Source organism: Monodon monoceros, unplaced genomic scaffold (assembly GCF_005190385.1).
Source record: "Monodon monoceros isolate NGI ecotype Baffin Bay Population unplaced genomic scaffold, NGI_Narwhal_1 Super_Scaffold_13, whole genome shotgun sequence".
NCBI lineage: Eukaryota > Metazoa > Chordata > Mammalia > Artiodactyla > Monodontidae > Monodon > Monodon monoceros.
The window spans coordinates 31335023-31352586 of record NW_021703769.1 but is presented as its reverse complement, the minus strand read 5'-3'; the positions used below and the strand labels follow the sequence as shown (position 1 = coordinate 31352586).

The 17564-nt window shown below is 46.6% G+C and overlaps 1 protein-coding gene across 1 annotated transcript in view; it reads right to left on the bottom strand.

Annotated features, from left to right (window-relative positions):
• Window positions 1–10809: 10809 nt before the first annotated feature.
• CDS2 (CDP-diacylglycerol synthase 2) overlaps window positions 10810–17564 on the bottom strand; it is a 63052-nt gene continuing 56297 nt past the window's right edge. The window contains exons 7-13 of the mRNA XM_029219623.1: window positions 17139–17221; window positions 15101–15188; window positions 14523–14591; window positions 13482–13634; window positions 11901–12020; window positions 11359–11462; window positions 10810–11105 (exon numbers count right to left, since the gene is read on the bottom strand). Of these exons, the coding sequence (XP_029075456.1) occupies window positions 10973–11105; window positions 11359–11462; window positions 11901–12020; window positions 13482–13634; window positions 14523–14591; window positions 15101–15188; window positions 17139–17221 (750 nt within the window). The 3' untranslated portion in view covers window positions 10810–10972. The remainder of the gene's footprint in view (window positions 11106–11358; window positions 11463–11900; window positions 12021–13481; window positions 13635–14522; window positions 14592–15100; window positions 15189–17138; window positions 17222–17564) is intronic.

The window sequence follows — 17564 nt, the reverse complement described above, 5'->3', positions numbered from 1 at the left end:
GCTTTGGATTTGGCCCCACCTCTGCGTGTAGGTCTCCAGAGGGCAGCTGTTCTCCGCTCAGACAGGACAGGGTTAAAGGAGCCGCTGATTCGGGGGCTCTGGCTCACTCAAGCCGGGGGGAGGGAGGGGGACGGAGTGCGGGGCGAGCCTGTGGCGGCAGAGGCCTGCATGACGTTACACCAGCCTGAGGCGCGCCGTGCATTCTACCGGGGAAGTTGTCCCTGGATCCCGGGACCCTGGCAGTGCCGGGCTGCACAGTCTTCCCGGAAGGGAGGTGTGGAGAGTGACCTGTGCTCGCACAGAGGCTTCTTGGTGGCGGCAGCAGCAGCCTTAGCGTCTCATGCCCATCTCTGGGATCCGCACTGTTAGTCGCGGCTCGCGTCCGTCTCTGGAGCTCCTTTAAGCAGCCCTCTTAATCCCCTCTCCTCGCGCACCAGGAAACAAAGAGGGAAGAAAAAGTCTCTTGCCTCTTCGGCAGGTCCAGGCTTTTTCGCGGACTCCCTCCCAGCTAGCCGTGGTGCACTAACTCCCTGCAGGCTGTTTTCATGTTGCCAACCCCAGTCCTCTCCCTGCGCTCCGACCAAAGCCCAAGCCTCAGCTCCCGGCCCCGCCCGCCCTGGCGGGTGAGCAGACAAGCCTCTCGGGCTGGTGAGTGCTCATTGGCACCGATCCTCTGTGTGGGAATCTCTCTGCTTTGCCCTCTGCACCCCTGTGGCCGCGCTCTCCTCCGCGGCCCCGAAGCTCCCCCGCCTCCGCCACCCGCAGTCTCCGCCCACGAAGGAGCTTCTAGTGTGTGGAAACCTTTCCTCCTTCACGGCTCCCTCCCACTGGTGCAGGTCCTGTCCCTATTCTTTTGTCTCCGTTTATTCTTTTTTCTTTCACCCTACCCAGGTACATGGGGAGTTCCTTGCCTTTTGGGAGGTCTGAGGTCTTCTGCCAGCGTTCAGTAGGTGTTCTGTAGGAGTTGTTCCACCTGTAGATGTATTTCTGATGTATCTGTGGGGAGGAAGGTGATGTCCGCGTCTTACTCTTCTGCCCAAGATTTTTTTTTTTTAATCTGGACCTTTTTTTTTTTTTAAGTCCTTATTGAATTTGTTACAATATTGCTTCTGTTTTATATTTTGGTTTTTTTGGCCGCAAGGCATGTGGGATCTTATCTCCCCGATCAGGGATTGAACCTGCACCCCCTGCACTGGAAGGCAAAATCTTAATCACTAGGCCATCAGGGAAGTCCCTAGACCTCAACTCTTCATCAGTGATCTCATCCAGTATCCCGGCTCTTGCAGAATAATATCCACATTGTGACCACCCCCCTGGACTGGACATCCCCAAATGGATATTTCACAGGCATGTCAGACCTACTGCGTCCAAATCAAAATCCTGATCTTCCTTCTCTGCTCCACCTCCCACCCCAATTCTGTCTTCCCACCACAGCCTTTTTCAGGTCAGAAAAACAGCAATGCCGTTCTTGCAGTTGCCAAGGCCAACAACGTCACGGCCATCCTTGACTCCTCTTCTCTCCCAGGCCACATAGAATCCTTCAACACATCCTGATGATCTGATCATTTCTCACTGCATCAACGGAGCTCAGCCACCATCCTCTCTTGCCCAGATTGCTGCTGCACCCTCCTCCCGCCCTTGCCCCCTCTGAAATCAAGTCTGAGTGCAGCAGCCAAGTGACACTTTGAAAACAAACAGATCAAGTCACTCATTGGCTTTTAACTCTCCAACAGCTTCTCATGTTGCTCATAGTAAAAGCCAGTGGCCTTGGCCCTGCTTAATTACGTAGTCTCTTTGGGACCTCATTACCTGCCACGGCTCCCTCCCAACTCACCCTGCTTCATCCATGACTGCTGTTCCTCGAAGGCACAGGTGTCTGCACTTGCTCTGCACCTGCCTGGAACACCCTCCCCCACCTCCCTCAGGTGTGTGTCCATTTGCCCAAACATCACTGTGGTAGCAAGCCCCTCCTTGAGGGCCCTATTTACAATTGCAAGCTTTCCTCACCAGCATTCCCTGTTCCCCTCTCCTGGCTACAGTTTCTCCATCTAACGTGGCTTTTTCACATGTTTGCCACCCTCTCCAAAATGAGCACCTTGAGAACAAGGGACGGTGTCAGCTTTATTTTTTGCTGCATCGCCAGTGTCCAGCCAGGGCCTAGCACAGGACAGGCACTCCACAAGTGTTTGTCGAATGCATGGAGAGGGTCAAGGCCTGAGTGCGGGGGCCCTGAGGTGGCAGGATGTCAGATGCAGACAGCTGCAGGGGTGCCCAGGGAGGTGGGTGCTGACACACTGACTGGGGAGTGAGTGGATGGACCTCACAGGCCTGGATGAGGAAAGCCTTCAGTAGATGGACTGAAGACATGGGACCCCCCTGTCTCTGGCACCACACGAGCCCGTGGGAGCAAGGCAGTAAGGGAAGACAAGTAAAGTTGGGGTTCTCATCAATCGCGGAAACTGGTGGCTTGGAGTCACATTTTGTTGGATTTAGGGAAGTAAATGCAGTATCTTTTACACTTTGAGTGTTGGGAAGCAATTCATTCCAGAAGTCCCACCATTTAGGGTCCCTATAGGTGAGAAAGGCAGAGGCTCCTACCCAAAAGGCAAGTTATCTAGAGGTCCCACTGGCCCAAGGCATTAGCCCCTGGACTTCAGAGCCAGGGCAGCCACCACCCTCCCACCAGGGCCCACAGTCCTACCAGGAAAGCAGTCCTGGGGTGGGGAGCACATAGGTCTCCCGGGTCGGGTGCTGCTGACGGTGGGACAGTAAGATGAGCAGGAGTTAGGCAGCCGAGGTGAGCCAGGGAGGGAGAGAGGAGGAATCAGGCAGAGGAAACAGCATGTGCAAAGGCTAGGAGATGAGAGCACCTGGGACAAAGAGGGGACAGCAGGAGTGTGGCTCTGAGAGGGCAGGACCTGAGCGTGGGGTCAGGTCTCAGCAACAAGCCTCAACTAAGGCCACAGGAAGGCGCCAAGCAGAGAAATCTCACCCCAGCTATCGTGTAAGGAATGAATGAGTGGAGGCAACGAGGCTGCATGGAGCCAACTGGCAGTCAGGATGAATCTGAAGAATATTTAGAAAGTAGAATGGGCAGGCCTTGGATACTGATGAGGTCACTCCTAGTAAAGAATTGATGGTGGTGAAAGAACACTGGATTGGGGCAGGTACAGGAGGAGGGCCTGGGTCTGGCCATGCAAAGTCCACACAAAGAGGCCTCACAGGCTCATGAGGGTTAGGAATGTGGACTTGGAAACCGCAGGATTATGGTGACTGAAGCCCTGAGAGTAGGCAAGAACACCCAGGAGAGAGCATTCAGTGGGGAGAAGTGTCTCGAGCAGAATGCTGCCAGCTAAGGGCAGGGCCAGCAGGAGGAGAGATGCCCAGAAAGGCAACTTAGAAGGAGCAGCCAAGGCAAAATGAGGAAAGGTGGAAAGCCAGAGAGCAGGTGAAGGCCAAGGGCAGAGGATGCCTCTAGAAGGAGGGAGTGGTCAGCAGCGCCCTGGGAAGTGATACTGGTTCCATACAGACAACCCCCCACATCTCATACCAAGTCAGCACACCCCCTATCAGATACCACAAATGATGCAGAATTTAACAGATGTTTATTTGTGTAGTAGGAAGATTCAGGTATATAAATAAGGTGAATACTTTCCAATGTACAGTATATCATGATCTGACACTTCATTGAAAAAGAATCAGTTCAATACTGATCAGACAGTGCACAGAGAAAGGTCAGCTGGGGCAAAAACACATGGATTTAGTGAAATGCCAGAGGCAGGGCCAGGACAAACTCGGGGCCAAGCTTGGCAGCACAGACACTGCAGTGGGCTACATTTGACTACCTGGCACTCCCCAGTGGGGCCAGGGAAGCCATTTCTATGTTTTGGGGAACCTTGTCACTAAACAGGTCTTCAGAGTGAACAGAACTGAGGAAGTGCCTGACTCACCAAACACCACCAGGCTTCCCAACAATATTGAACAGAGGGGCCGCTTGTCTCTAACACTTTGGTCTTCCCCTCCTGTTTTGGAAAGTATTAAACACCAATAAAACTTAAAACTTGGTATCAGCATCGACTCCAGAAGAGAATCCACAGTGCATGAGCGTTGAATCCAGGGAGACCTGGATGGGTTTCTGAGCCCAGTTTCTGTTCCCGCACCCACAAGACACTCAGGGCTGGCCTCCGCCAGCTGCAGGACTCATGGCCTCTCCTCTGCCTGCACTCCTCCTGCTGCTGCTCCCATGGCTTCTCAACAGTCCTCTGGCTGGACGACAATAAACCAGTGTATCCTGACACTGCCTTTTGTTCTCTTGGCTCCAAGTCCTTTGGTTATGTTGGCCCTGATGTCTGCTCAGCTCTTTCCCTTTGTAATCAGCTCCCAGACACCCAGCCAGTGTGACATAAGGCAGCAACACAGTGCTGTGTGGCAGCCACACGGTGCTGTGTGTATGGAGGATTCAAATGCAACAGAACACAAAGGACATCCTTATAAAAACAGGTAGGTACATTCTCAACCCCCTTTCTATTCTGGCATTCCCTGGCACAAAGCCAGCAAAACCAGCACATGAAACTAACAGAGGTAAGAAATGGGTGCTCCAGCAGCCGAGGACAGGGACTGCGCTATGGATGATGTCAGCAGAGAATCTCACCTAGGACAGTCACCAGGTGGCTAAACCCAACTAGAGACTCTGAGCACTACATAAGGGTCTCCCGAGACCTGGGAGACCACTGCAGCAGCATCTTCAGCCCAAGGTGCAGAGGGCCCTTGCCCCTGGTTTGGAGCTGTTTTCTCTACAGATAAAAAGCTGCCTGGGTCCATTAGATGCAACGATGAGGGAGGAAGTGCCCGGCCTGGCAAGCATGGGTCCAGAGGAGCGGGAGGCAGGCCCCGGATCAGTCCATCACAGCAGCTGCTCACTAACCCCCCACAACTGTGCTCCTGGCTCCTGTCATAAGCAACTAACTGAAGGGGAGAGACTACCATTTAAACACATGGGCCTTGGGTCTAGTCTTCATTCCCCTCACTCAGGAAACAGCCCACAGTCAAGCCAGTGGTCCTAGGTCATTATTATTCTATTGGCTTGAGAACTTCCGGGATACCCTGTCAACACCATTCCTTCCAAGTGAAGAATGAGCCACCTCAAACACACCCTCCCCAACTCCTCTGTCTGCATTCGGAAAACTAAAAGAAATAGTTTTCATTTTTCATTAATCCGGTGCCTACTCTCCTTTCATTCATGAATCACCGCTGAGATCCTCTGCTAACCTAGAATCCAAGAGAAACACCCTCTATCTATCCCCAAGCGGTCACCTGCGTCCACCCTGTTAACACTTTTAAGAAAGCAAGAAACACAAAGCCCCTGACTTATTATGTGTAAGGACATGAGCGAGAGCTTTAGGCCTTCCCTCTGTACTATCATCTACTACAGAGCAGCTTTCTCTCTCTCCCACTCCTCTTGGGCCCCGCGGTGTCCGCTCACACGGAGGGCTGCTGCAGGTCCCTGAGCTGTGTGCACAGAGCACAGTTCTTGGCAGAGGGGGACATGGGGTCCACAGCAATTCACAGATCAGCCCTTACTGCCCAGGAAGTGGAGGCACCACCAGGCAAGAGAAAAGGGCTTCCTTCCCCATGGCAAGTCCAGACCAGGGGCAGCAGGAGGTGAGCAAAACCTCAGGCAAACCATTCCTACCAGGAATGGAGAATCCTGGAACTTGTCCACATCCTCTTTCCTTTCGTCAGGCTGGCTTTCTAAATGAAGTGGGAAGTAACCAGTCGCTGTAGATGGGTAAGGTCTGGACTGATTCTCTCAGAAGGAGAGTGTGGTCACTTTCTAGACTTTGTTAACACCCAGGCTGTGTGCAGGGAAGAGGCAGTGTAGTGGCTGAGAAACAGTCTCCAGCATCACACAACCCTGGGTTCAAATTACCAGCTGGGTTCAATAAAAACAACTACCATTTATTGAGCTTACTATGTGCCAGGCACTGACAAATATTTACATGCATTACCTCATAAAATCCTCACAACAATCCCGTAAGGGAGCTGCTATTATCAGAGACAGCTGGGTTGGAATTGTACCTAGTAACCTGCCCAAACCTAGGGCTATTTGAGCCCAAAGTCTATCTTAACCACTGCACTTTGCCTGTCATGGTACCTCATTTTCCTCATGTATAAAATGGAGATAATACCTGATCAAAGGTTGTTTTCTGGATTAAAAGGGATAATGCATCCTTAGCACTGTGCCTGGCACATATTAAGCACTATTATTGCAATTATTATTAATAAACACACTGCTGGTAACTTAATGACTCGAGAATAAAAAGGAGCCTCATCAGATAGGCATTTGGTAGAAGAGGGGAAGGGGGGCAGGGTTTTCAAAGAGCCAATGGATTTGAAAGCCACTGGCAATAAAATCCTAGACTTCAGATATTCTGGCATTCTATTCTCATAAATCATCTACATGTTCTAAAATCCCAACACTTCAGCACCCAAAGTATATCTCCCAAACCACCCTCCCAGCTGAGATCTCTTTGTCTTTGAAACCATGGCATACATACGGACAGGTGAAAGCCTTGCTCTATCAAGAGGCAGCCCCAGGTAAGAACAGCAGCCTCTACCCACCTGAGAGGCCAGGTGAATAAGGTTACTGCCGGTCAATCTGAAAGGGGCGGTGGGGGGGGTGGCGGGCAGTGATGGGAGGAACAGAAAGATGGGGCCACCTTCAAATGGAAATAGGCAGTCAGCAGCTGGGACTCCATTCCTGAGAACGGGCCCACCTTCTGCAGGGAATGTGGGTGAACAGAGTTCAGGATCAAGAGGAGGTAGGCCTAGAAGAACCCTTAAATTAGCCTCATTCATCACCACTTGGTCCAAGCCCAGCACCCTATGTAGGTCGTGCCACAAGGGCCCCCACCCAACAAGGGAAAACAAGTTAGGAAGTGGGAGCGGGTAATCTCTTTAAAAAGTGAAAGCTGGGTAATTGCGAGCATGGAAGGTGATCAAGGGAAAAGGAAGTTCGTTTCACCAAGACAAGGACAGAATAACGAGGCTCTGCCCAAGAACCAGACCCTCTCTTCAGGAAGCTGATGGTTTGTTCCAGCCACTCTTTCGGAGCCCCTGCTGACAAGCACAGTGAGAGTCGGCCCATGGTTTGTTGTCTTGCAATGTGTGTGTGACAGTCACCTGGACATCCTTCTGTGGAAGAACAGCACCCTGGGCCTAAGGGAAACTTCCCACCCTGACTGTGGAAAAACAGGAACCCTGGGCCTAAGGGAAACTGCTCCCTCCCCACTCCACCCCTTCCTCAGCACATAATCACAACGCACAAGAAAGGTGGGCACACATGAGAGTTACTCCCAAAGACAAAAGGCGATGGTGCCTAAGATATCGGTGACACAAGAAGAAGTTTCAGAGGTGCCACATCTAGTACAGTAATGCAAATCTACTTCCTTGGAAACTGACCTTGGGCAGGCTTCTTACTGAGCAAGGCCACTGCTGTCCAGTTTTCCAAGCAATGATGCTCTTTGCCCTGAGTCAGTCATGCACACCCCTGCCCCTGGCAATGTCAGGGATGCTCCTTAGCCTGCCAGGGGCTCACTGACAGTCTGAAGATGTGAACTTAAGGATCCATTCGAATCAGCCTCCAGCTAACTCGGCAACTAGCTCATTCAAATCAAAGGGCCCGTTTAGTCTCCGTTAAAATATATTTTTGGAATCTTCTTATACAATATAAGTTACAGGATAAAAAGCACAGCGGGGAAAAAATAAATACCATAAAATGATTTCAGAGTCTACCTGTGTAAGGCTAAGTTACATTTTGCCCCTTCTGAAAGAGACATTAGTTTCAAACATACATTACAGAATTGTACAACACTAGAAGGAAATACATCTTAAATACAGTTAAACTATACCTACTAAAATGCTCAGAATATGAAACAGGCAAGAAGTAATAAACATAAATAAGGCCCAGGCTGCCTTAGAAGGTTTCACTTTCAGAAGCAAAACATAAATGTGTACTTTTTCGATGCTGAGAGCAACTGAGAGGGTGGCACATGCACGCAAAGGGAAAAGGTGTGGGTGTCCTGCGAGCAGTCACGAGAACTCGCCAGGGAGGACGCCCAGGCCCAGCTCCTGCAGATGCTCCCTGGTTTCTTTTTCCATCAGCTCCTTATGTCACCAGGTAGGAGCTAACAGCAACTTAAGCTCCAAACATGGCACACAGGTCGGGCCTCCTGAGCTTGCCGGAAGGAATACTGCGCTTTCCCAAAGGTGAGGAGGCCCGGGGATGATAAGTCCTTGTCCTGCTGGTGAGCACAACCACCACGTGACCCTGGGGAAGCGCCCCCCGGCCCTCGGCTTCCTCATCAGCAAAGGGCTCATGCCTCCGACCTGAGGTACCTCAGAAGGCTGCTGTGAGACAATGTACAGGATTCAAATCGGAAAACAAAACAAAAATCTCTACAACAGGACTGCACAATACGTATGAACACAAAATCAAATGGGAAACATAAAACCATGCATGGGAGTTAGAAGCTAAATCCACGACAAGGGAGGGCACACAATTTGTCACATTTTATTTCTCACAAAAAAAAATGGATCTGAAGCAAGTTATGCCACTCATTAATATCTGCACAGCTGTGTGTTACAAGTCTCTGGAAACTTGTCTATTTGGTGAAAGATTTTCAATAAATGGGAGAAAGAAAAACAATGTGCTATATAGACACAAGGTGGCATCAGTCTCCTGGCTACTGACTATGAAATTCCCCTATTTCACCAGAAAGCAGGAAGGGAATCAAAAGAAAACAAAATCCCAGCTGACCCTCGGGCTTTCTTGATGGCAGCTCTGTTGAGCTTCCAGCTGCCATTTCCCAGGACCCCCATCAGCAGCCATGTCCACAGGAATGTGCCAGGCTCCCTGATCCCAAAGGAAGACCTATTCAAAGGTGGCTCTCTGCTGCCGAGTCCCAGCTGAGACTCCCTGCACCCAAGGATCCACCATCTGCCCACAGTAGGGCACCACGAGACAAATGTGGCGCCATTCCATCTCTGGTTTGGGGAACCAAGTTCATTCTGCAATCAGAAAACTAGATTCATTACTAATCACCTCCACTTTTTAAGATTTATTGCTGAGGACAAGCATTTTAAGGACAAGTTATTTAGAAAAGGCCTGTAAGTACTTGCTTTTTGGGTGCCCAGGACATGACTCAATACCTGCAGCAGCCTCTGGTTACATGTACTTGTTCAGCCAGAATCATGGAATATGGGAATTACAAGACAGCTCAGAAAATGAGGACCCACAGAGTGATGTGTCTGTCCTACCTAGAGTCACAGCCAGCACTAAAACCCCATGCAAAAACACATTTTGTTTTTAAGGGGGCCTTGGACCTGAAAAAGAAAAGCCATGTAATGAACTGGAAATAAAAGTTCAGAAGAAAGAAGCTGTTGCACGTGGAAGGTCACACAGCAACTGTGAGCTGAGACATCAAGAGGGGTCTGGTCCGTGCTGGACGCTTTAGTGATCTGGGCTGGCTGTGAGCATCCACGGATGCAGTGAGGCTGAGATAAACAGAAATAAAGCAAAGCAGCACCAGCCCAAGGTGCTGAAGCAAGCTGTTACACCCCCATTTGGCAATGAGAACCAATATGGCACAGAATAATGGAACACACTTGGCCACCAAGCTCTCCCCTTGCTTATTGTCCTGACAAAGAACATATATTCCAAAAGTCAACCTCACTCCTCTACTTAAAAGGAAACAATAAATAAGTCACAGTTGAAAAGAAAAACGGTCCCCCTGTAAAATATAAACTACATTTAAACTGGTCACATTATACAACAAGTGTGCATTTAATCTTCAGAAGCTTCAAACCTCTAATTGGGTTGGGTTATGCAGAGTTGTAAGCAGGACTTTGTGGTTTCAGTGAAGAAGTCATGGTACAATTGAAATCACTGTAAGAAATGAGTGATTTCTAACACACACACAGATACACACTTGCCTTAAGAGTTATACATATATATATTATATATATAATATACACACACACACACACACACACAACACAGCAGCTACGTGGGTGGTCAGCAAGGCCAAGGGCATGGGCATGTGAAAGAGAAGCCCTCTGCTCCCTGTCAAATGGGAAGCCCCCAGAAGGGATTCAGCAGCAACAAGTCTACAGCACAAACGTGAACGACATCATCCCTGAAAAGACCCAGTTAACCGACTGCCCTATAGGAGCCACTTGAGCCTAAACTCTGTGGGAAAAGGCCCAATTACAGTATATCCTACTGCATACACTTGAAATAGTACAGTGTGGCTTTTCTCCAGACTATTATAATTTTTCATGCTTTCTGAAAAAAATTAAAACTGAAACCTTCTTTCAGTCTGTGATGAAGCGAGGTGAACCCATATCATAAAGCAGAGCTCATACTCCACAGGATTTGTGAACAGAATGCCTATCTGATTAACAAGTCTTCATCCCTCCAGCCTCAGGAGGCAGCACTCCTGTAGCTCCAAGGCAGGGATTACTGAGAAGCCCAGGGAAAGCACTCCAGTAGTAAAGACATCCAATCTGTGCATCTCTTCCCTGCTGGGGGTCAGCTACAAAAAGAGCTTGGGGTGGGGGGGTGGCTAAACTGGACGAACACAGATGAATGACCACTCTGATCAAGCCCAGCAGGTGCTTCAGAGCTGGGCAACACTGTCTTCCAGGTTGTTAAAAACTTCGGTTTTAAAAACCCAAATGGTTTTACCACCATGACCTCTTTCCAACTCAAAGCTGTAGGTTACTTACAACCCAAATCATAAGCACATAGACTGTACACACAGATTTTTTTTTTTAAAATCCACAAATAAAAAACACTGTAAAAAAAAAAAAAAGACAGTGAGTTGAAGTCTTGTCTTTGTCCAGCTGGGCTTGCCCTGGAGCCCTGCCCCTCACTCAGCCCTGTTCCTGCTCTCCTGGCCCTCGGTGGTCCCTATTCGTCCTCTGTGGCAGCTGTCAGCATCCCCTTGTCAGTCAGGTGAGATTTGAGCATGTTGAAGATGTGGAGCTGCTGATCTGGCCTCAAGGTCAGGAACTGCTGAACCAGCTTACTCGGGTTAGGGCCCCTGGAAGAGGATGAAGAAACAGCACTGAGCAAAGCAGCGGCCAAGCAACTTCGAGGGCCTGATTATTTAAGTAGCTGTTCCCTCTCTGGATTCTCTACTAATGGAGGGTAAGGGTCCTCAGGGAATCCATAACGAATAGCAACTGAAAACTGCATTCACACTTGGTTTTTTTCACTCAAACTGAGTAGCTAGAATTCTAGAATTTCACCACTTAAAAATCCACTAAGTTGGTTCAGATGGAAAGGTACTATACCTGATAAAACTGGCAATATACACATTGACAAAGGTGGCCATCAGATACTGGCAGTCAAAGCGATCCATGATGCCTCCATGGCCAGGAATGGTATTGGCAAAGTCCTGTTAGAGGAGAGGAAGGATTGATGAGCCTGGCCTCAGCCAAGTCAAAGCCTGGTTTATGGTCCCACCTCAATGTCCAGCTACTGTAACTGAATAGCTGAGGGCAACAGAAAGTGAAAGGTATTGATTCAAATGCTGAAGCTATAATAGTACACAATCTTATTAAATTACAAAATGTTTCTTTTGAAGAAAGAATATATTAACAAATATACTGAAAATCCAACCACTGAATTTTCTTAGAAACAATGTATCTTCCTTTAACCTACTTAAATTCCATGCATGGGTGAAGAAGAGCACACATTAATAATCAGAGTTCATAGCTTGGTATTTTGAAGGGGGTGGTGGCTGATGAAGTGGGGCAGGAGGAGGAAGGCAGAAGACGGGTGAAAAGGGGCCCAGCTAGGAGACAATGAGGGGAAAAGAAAAGCGTTTTCCTACTTTGATTTTAAAGGCTCGCTTGAATCCACTAGCGAAGAACCCTCCAAAGGGGCCAATGAGTGAAGCAAAAGTGGAGAGGGCAATGCTGTGAATCTGGAAGGGGTACATCCGGACTGTTTTCTGAAAAGAATAAATGAAGTCAGTTGAGATGCCTGCAAGCCCAGGCTTATTACTTGTTAACATTAAAAAACAAACAAACAACAACAACAACAAAACCACCTCTTTATGAAACTATTTCTCTCCCCCCACCCCAAAATAATTTAGGAAAAAGACTGGTTTGGGGGTTTTTGTTTGTTTTTGGTAAATCTCTAATATATGGCTTAATAGAGGACATTAAGGTACTACGCGTTCAGTCTACAGCAATATGATGTTTTGGTTGAAGTGTATGAAGAAAATCTAGCCCTACAAGGATACATTGTTGAAAAAAGGAAGAGTATTTTAGCACCGTCTTTTCAGATAATTATGGGTATTCTTCTCTGATACTACACCAGAACTTGAGCGGTAGTTTTCTAAAAATTTGGTGCAATGTGGAATCTGAAAGCCTATCAATGACCATTTGAATGGATCGTTTACCCGTGCATGACTGTGTAACACCATGCACTGGCCATTTCAAAAATACTGGTTCACTGAGTTACACAGATCTTTCAAATGTAGACAAATTTTGCCATACAATGTCAAAACGTCATATGTTAAAATCACCACAGATCCCTCAGAAAAGCCTTTAAGTATTAAGAAGCTGTCAAACTTACAGTGGCAGGTATACACTTTCCAAAACTCTAATTTGTACTTGAAAGCCAAATTTTATCATTGGTAACAACTACTGTCAGTTGTTTTCTTGAAGTGACAGACTCACTTTGTTTCTTTTCAAGAAAAATGTCTGCCAAAAATCCAAATCTGAAAAATTATAGTTTGCCGGTTCTTTTCAAGTAAAAATTATGTCCCCATAAAAAAGCCGCTAGTTCAGCTCATAACTCAAGCAGGTGCACACGCAGTCTTCCTTTAGGTGAGCACTGTCCTGCAGCATTTAACAGGAGCATTTTATGTATAATTTCCATTTCGGTACCAGAGCATTAGAAAGGTGTGTATTCAAGGGTCAAGATTTAATAAAATTAATAATTTTACTATCTCATCAAAGACATTCTTAAAGTGAGCTGGCTGAGTCTTCCTGTGAGTATGTGGCATAATGAATTCAATGACAGTCCAGTTTAGTGCCACTGCCTTCACTCATGCTAAGGTGCCAGCACTGCTTTTGCACCATCATGGCAAATGTTGACAAAGTGAAAAAGTGAAACTTTCTTCATTATGTTATGAAGAAAGTACAGACCCCCTGAGAGGACCTCAGGGTGCCCCAGGATCCAAAAGCACACTTTCAGAATCCTGGTCTTAATGATTTGAAGCGGGAGGAAATGTCTCCTGTCTTCACCCTGAACTGACTTGAGCAATTCTCCAACCTGGGGCTTACAAGCTTTGGGGAGGGAGGAAGCTAGTTGTTTTTGAGGGAAGGCAGTGGTGGAGAGGGGGCTCTCTCTTTGTAGTCACTATCCAGCCAAGGATCATTCGCCCCATGTGAGTGGCACATACCCAGCCAATGACCGACTGGATCACCCCAGGAATGTTGTACTCCTGCAGACGAAACAGGTCCGAGGGCTCACAGTCCACAGTGAAGCTGTTGGTATCATTGTTGTACTCCACGGGGCAGACAAAGCATCTGTACCCCGACATCACATAGGACAGCTGAGGGTGAGAACAGACAGACTAAGGAGACAAGTTCCAGCCATCTTGCCTGGGCAGCACGTGCCTGGTTCAGCCAAGTCCCTCACAGTGCCTAGCACCCTAAGTGCAAGCTATGCACTAAATCAGAGGTTCATATTTCACGATATGTGTATTTTACCTGTATCTGGAGAAAAAAAAATGGAAAAGAGGCTGATGGCCCACTGAGGCTTCAATGTACTTGCTCCAACAACCAGGCCCTGAATAAATCCAGGAAAGACCTGAGGGAATTTGGGCAAAGAACTACAAGAAGTTTCACCCATTTGGAGGAGCGACGGTCCATTTTTCTCAGGATCCCTTAATTCAAAATGGCAGGTGGTGAGGGGAGTGGTATAGTGAGAGGGAGACAACCAGGAGGAGAGAAGGCTGAAGAGCAGTAAGTAGGGGGTCAGCCCTGAAGGGCAGCTGGACAACTCTGAAAAGGGGAGAGACAGGCCTGAGGGTCAGAAGCAGCGAATGGTGCTCTAGAAAGGGCTGGGAGATCATTCCTCTCCAGGAAAGACACGCACAGGAGAAAATCTGGGTTAGAATGGCATATCCCACCTCACCTCTTACTCTCAGGCAAAATATCAATTGCCTGGACAAGAATGCCATCTCCTGAGTGTTGCCAGGCCTCAGACTGAGAGGAGTACAAGGTGTGCACGGCACCCACTCCTCTACTGCTTAAAGACTGGCAGATAAAGGACAGCTGGCATTGCCCATGCCATGTTCATGCCCCGCTACAGGGCAAGGTTGCCATTCAGCAGGACAGAGTCCTTGGCCTCGGGGGACATGCTCACTAGCCGTGGATGGGCTTTGAAGGTGGGTGGGAGGCCTCTGCCCATCCCCCACCCAACTGGGAGCACCACCTACCAGAAGGCCAAATACCACAGTAGCAAAGCAGCCCCCGATGAAGCCTTCCCAGGTCTTCTTCGGGGACAGCTGTGGACAGAGAGCAAGTTCTTAAAAAAAGGCATTTTGATAACTCTAGCATTGGGAATAATGATTAACTGTTAAAAGTCTTTCTACTATTAAAAAAACTCATTCAATTAAACCACCTCACCTTCTAAAGTACCCCATACTTGGTTTCCTTGTTCCCTGTCTGATAGCCCTCAGTTTCCTTTCTGTTTCAATTGGCCAAATAATTTAATTATATTATAAAACAGGAAACTATTTAAATGATAACACTCAAATTCAGATCAAAGCCACAAAAGTGTGCCTACACCGTCTATAAAAATATTTTCCCTATTAGCTCTTTTTTTTCCTATGAGTAGTTGTCAAGTCTTCCTCTGGCTTTTCTCTTGAAGCTAATTTATTACTAGCCTTTCATCAGGATGACATAAAGATGTACACACCAGCTAGACCTCTTCTGTCTCCCAAGCTGATCTACTCATATTGAAAGCACCACCCTCCCCTCACGGTGATGGTCCATGTTAGGGTGATCCACTTACCTTGATGAGTGGGGTTCGACCAAAGAAGAAGCCAAACATATAGGCCATGATGTCATTACAGATCACACAAGAAATGGGGACAATGAACCTAGGAAATAAACCAAAGTAAGAATCAACACTACCAACATGATAATACCTCAGAAGTCCACAAAACAATGCCATTCATAAATTTCAGTACCAGAATAACCCATATAGTACTTATTAACCATTAAGGAATAAGTTTAAAAGAAATAAAATGCCACATAAGCCATACCTAGTACCCAGCACATAGCAGCATTCAAATGTTTACTGAATGACTACTGAATAAATGGAGGTGGTATCCTATAAAATGTCATTTGTTCTTTTTTCATTATAAAGTAATATAAAAATTTAAAGTGTAAAGAAAAGAAAAAATAAAAAGTTGCCTTGTTTCCCCTATCCCTATCTCCATTCTCCAAAATAACTACTTTTAAACATTTCTGACTTTTCTTCTTCTAGTAGTTACCTCCATAATCCTAAGTAATACATTTATTATCTATTTCATAATTTTTTTTTTTTTACTGTTTATTACTAGCTCTAGTGAGCCCAACTTTTCCCCAGGACTACACTGAGAGCAAGACCAAGTACATATAGCCAGATTTCTTCTCTGCCTCCCTCTGCTGGTCTGGTCATCCCCACCATGAAAAAAAAGGGACAGTTTCCAAACTTGTACCATCTCTCTCTTGTCACTTTCTGCTCTCTGACAGTCACTTTTTTCAAATTTCCTCTATTACAGTTTAACATAACATACAAAAATCCTAGCCCTTCAACTACAGGCAATATTTTCTGACTTCCTGCTTGTTAAGGTAGGGATTTAGAGCACCTGTATCCACCCAACCACCCATAGTATTTACTTTGTTGAGGCTTCTAGCAACATTCTCTGCTCTACACCTATAATTAAGTCTTGACGGTTCAGTCTAAAAACCAATAACTAGAGATTTTAATATGATTCACTCTAGAGCCAAGTGGTATGTCTAGCCCTGAAGATGAGAACTTAGCATGAGCCCCTCTTTAGAATTACTTAACAACACTCTGAAAGAGGGAGAGTACATCTCCTCAGGCCATTATCATTATTTTAAACATAATAATGCCATAAGGCGAACATTTAGATGAGCTAGTCTCTGTTCTAAGCACTTTACATATTTTTACTAATTTATTCCTCAGGCAGTGGGTATTACTGTACCTTCACCCTGAGAACAGGAAACAGAGGCACAGTTTGGGATCTTAATCACAGTACTTTAGCTCCTCATATACACGAGGATATGCCTTCACATTTTCACTAAAAGCATAGCTTCTTCAGTCAGCCTACTGATTTCTATCAATGGTGACAGATTTCCTGCTGAAACCATTGCATTTGTGGAATAAAATCTACTAAGTATATCATTCTTTTGACACATTGCCAGATTCCATTCGCTAATAGTTTATTTAGAATAGTATATCTATAATCATAAAAGAAATCAGTTTATCATTCTTGTTTCTCCCTCCCTATGCTTTTATCAGCTTTAATATTAAGGGGTGGATAAAACTCAGCTGCTATCATTGGTCATTTTTTCCAGGTGTGGATTCTTATGCAATTTTCAAAGTTCTTTTATAGTTACTGATCTATTCAAGTTTTCTTCTTCGTGATTTTTACTCGGTGACCTCTTGTCAGGAAATCATGATTTTTTCTTCTAGATTTTCAAATTTGTTGCCATATAGTTGCATTGCCTTTGATTCTTTAAATATCCCTACACCTGTTAGTCTAGAACAGTGGTTCTCAAAGTGTAGGTCCCAACCAGCAGCATCAGCATCACCTGGGAATGTACCAGAAATTCAAGTTCTCAGGCCCCACCCCATAGCTACTGAAGCAGAAACTCAGGAGTGGGGGTGCCCAGCAACCTGTGCTGCAACTAGGCCTGCAAGGGATTCTGATGTAGCTCAGGTGAGAACCTCTGGTTTAGACAGTTCATCAGAGTTTCTCAGCCCACCTATATGGAAACATCCACAAAATAAAAGGAAACCCCCCCCCAACATCACTCACCAGATCATTCCTTCAAACAGGTTGTGGATAACAAGATGTGACTGGGTTACAACAATCAGTAATGTTACATGGGTCCAGCCAAACTGCAAAAGAAGATAAAGGATAAACTTTACCTAACAGTTTAGCTTGAAAGGAACTTCAAATAACCGTTAATACCAAATAGAAAATTGGTTAGAAACAGGTAGGAAAGACATCTGCTTCTGTACCTGCCTTACAGGAAGTTAAAAAGGTATAGAACAGGCCTCTGGGAAGAACTATGTTCCCCAGCTACAGTTGCCATCAAAAGGAGGGCCCATATGGCCCATTAGTTAGTCCTTCTATGCTCCAAAAGCCTGGGTACTTCTCATTTTCTTAGTAAGTATTTATTGAGTGCTTAGGACACTCAGAGAGGGGATGTTTTTAGGTTGAGGGAGTGATATAGCAGGC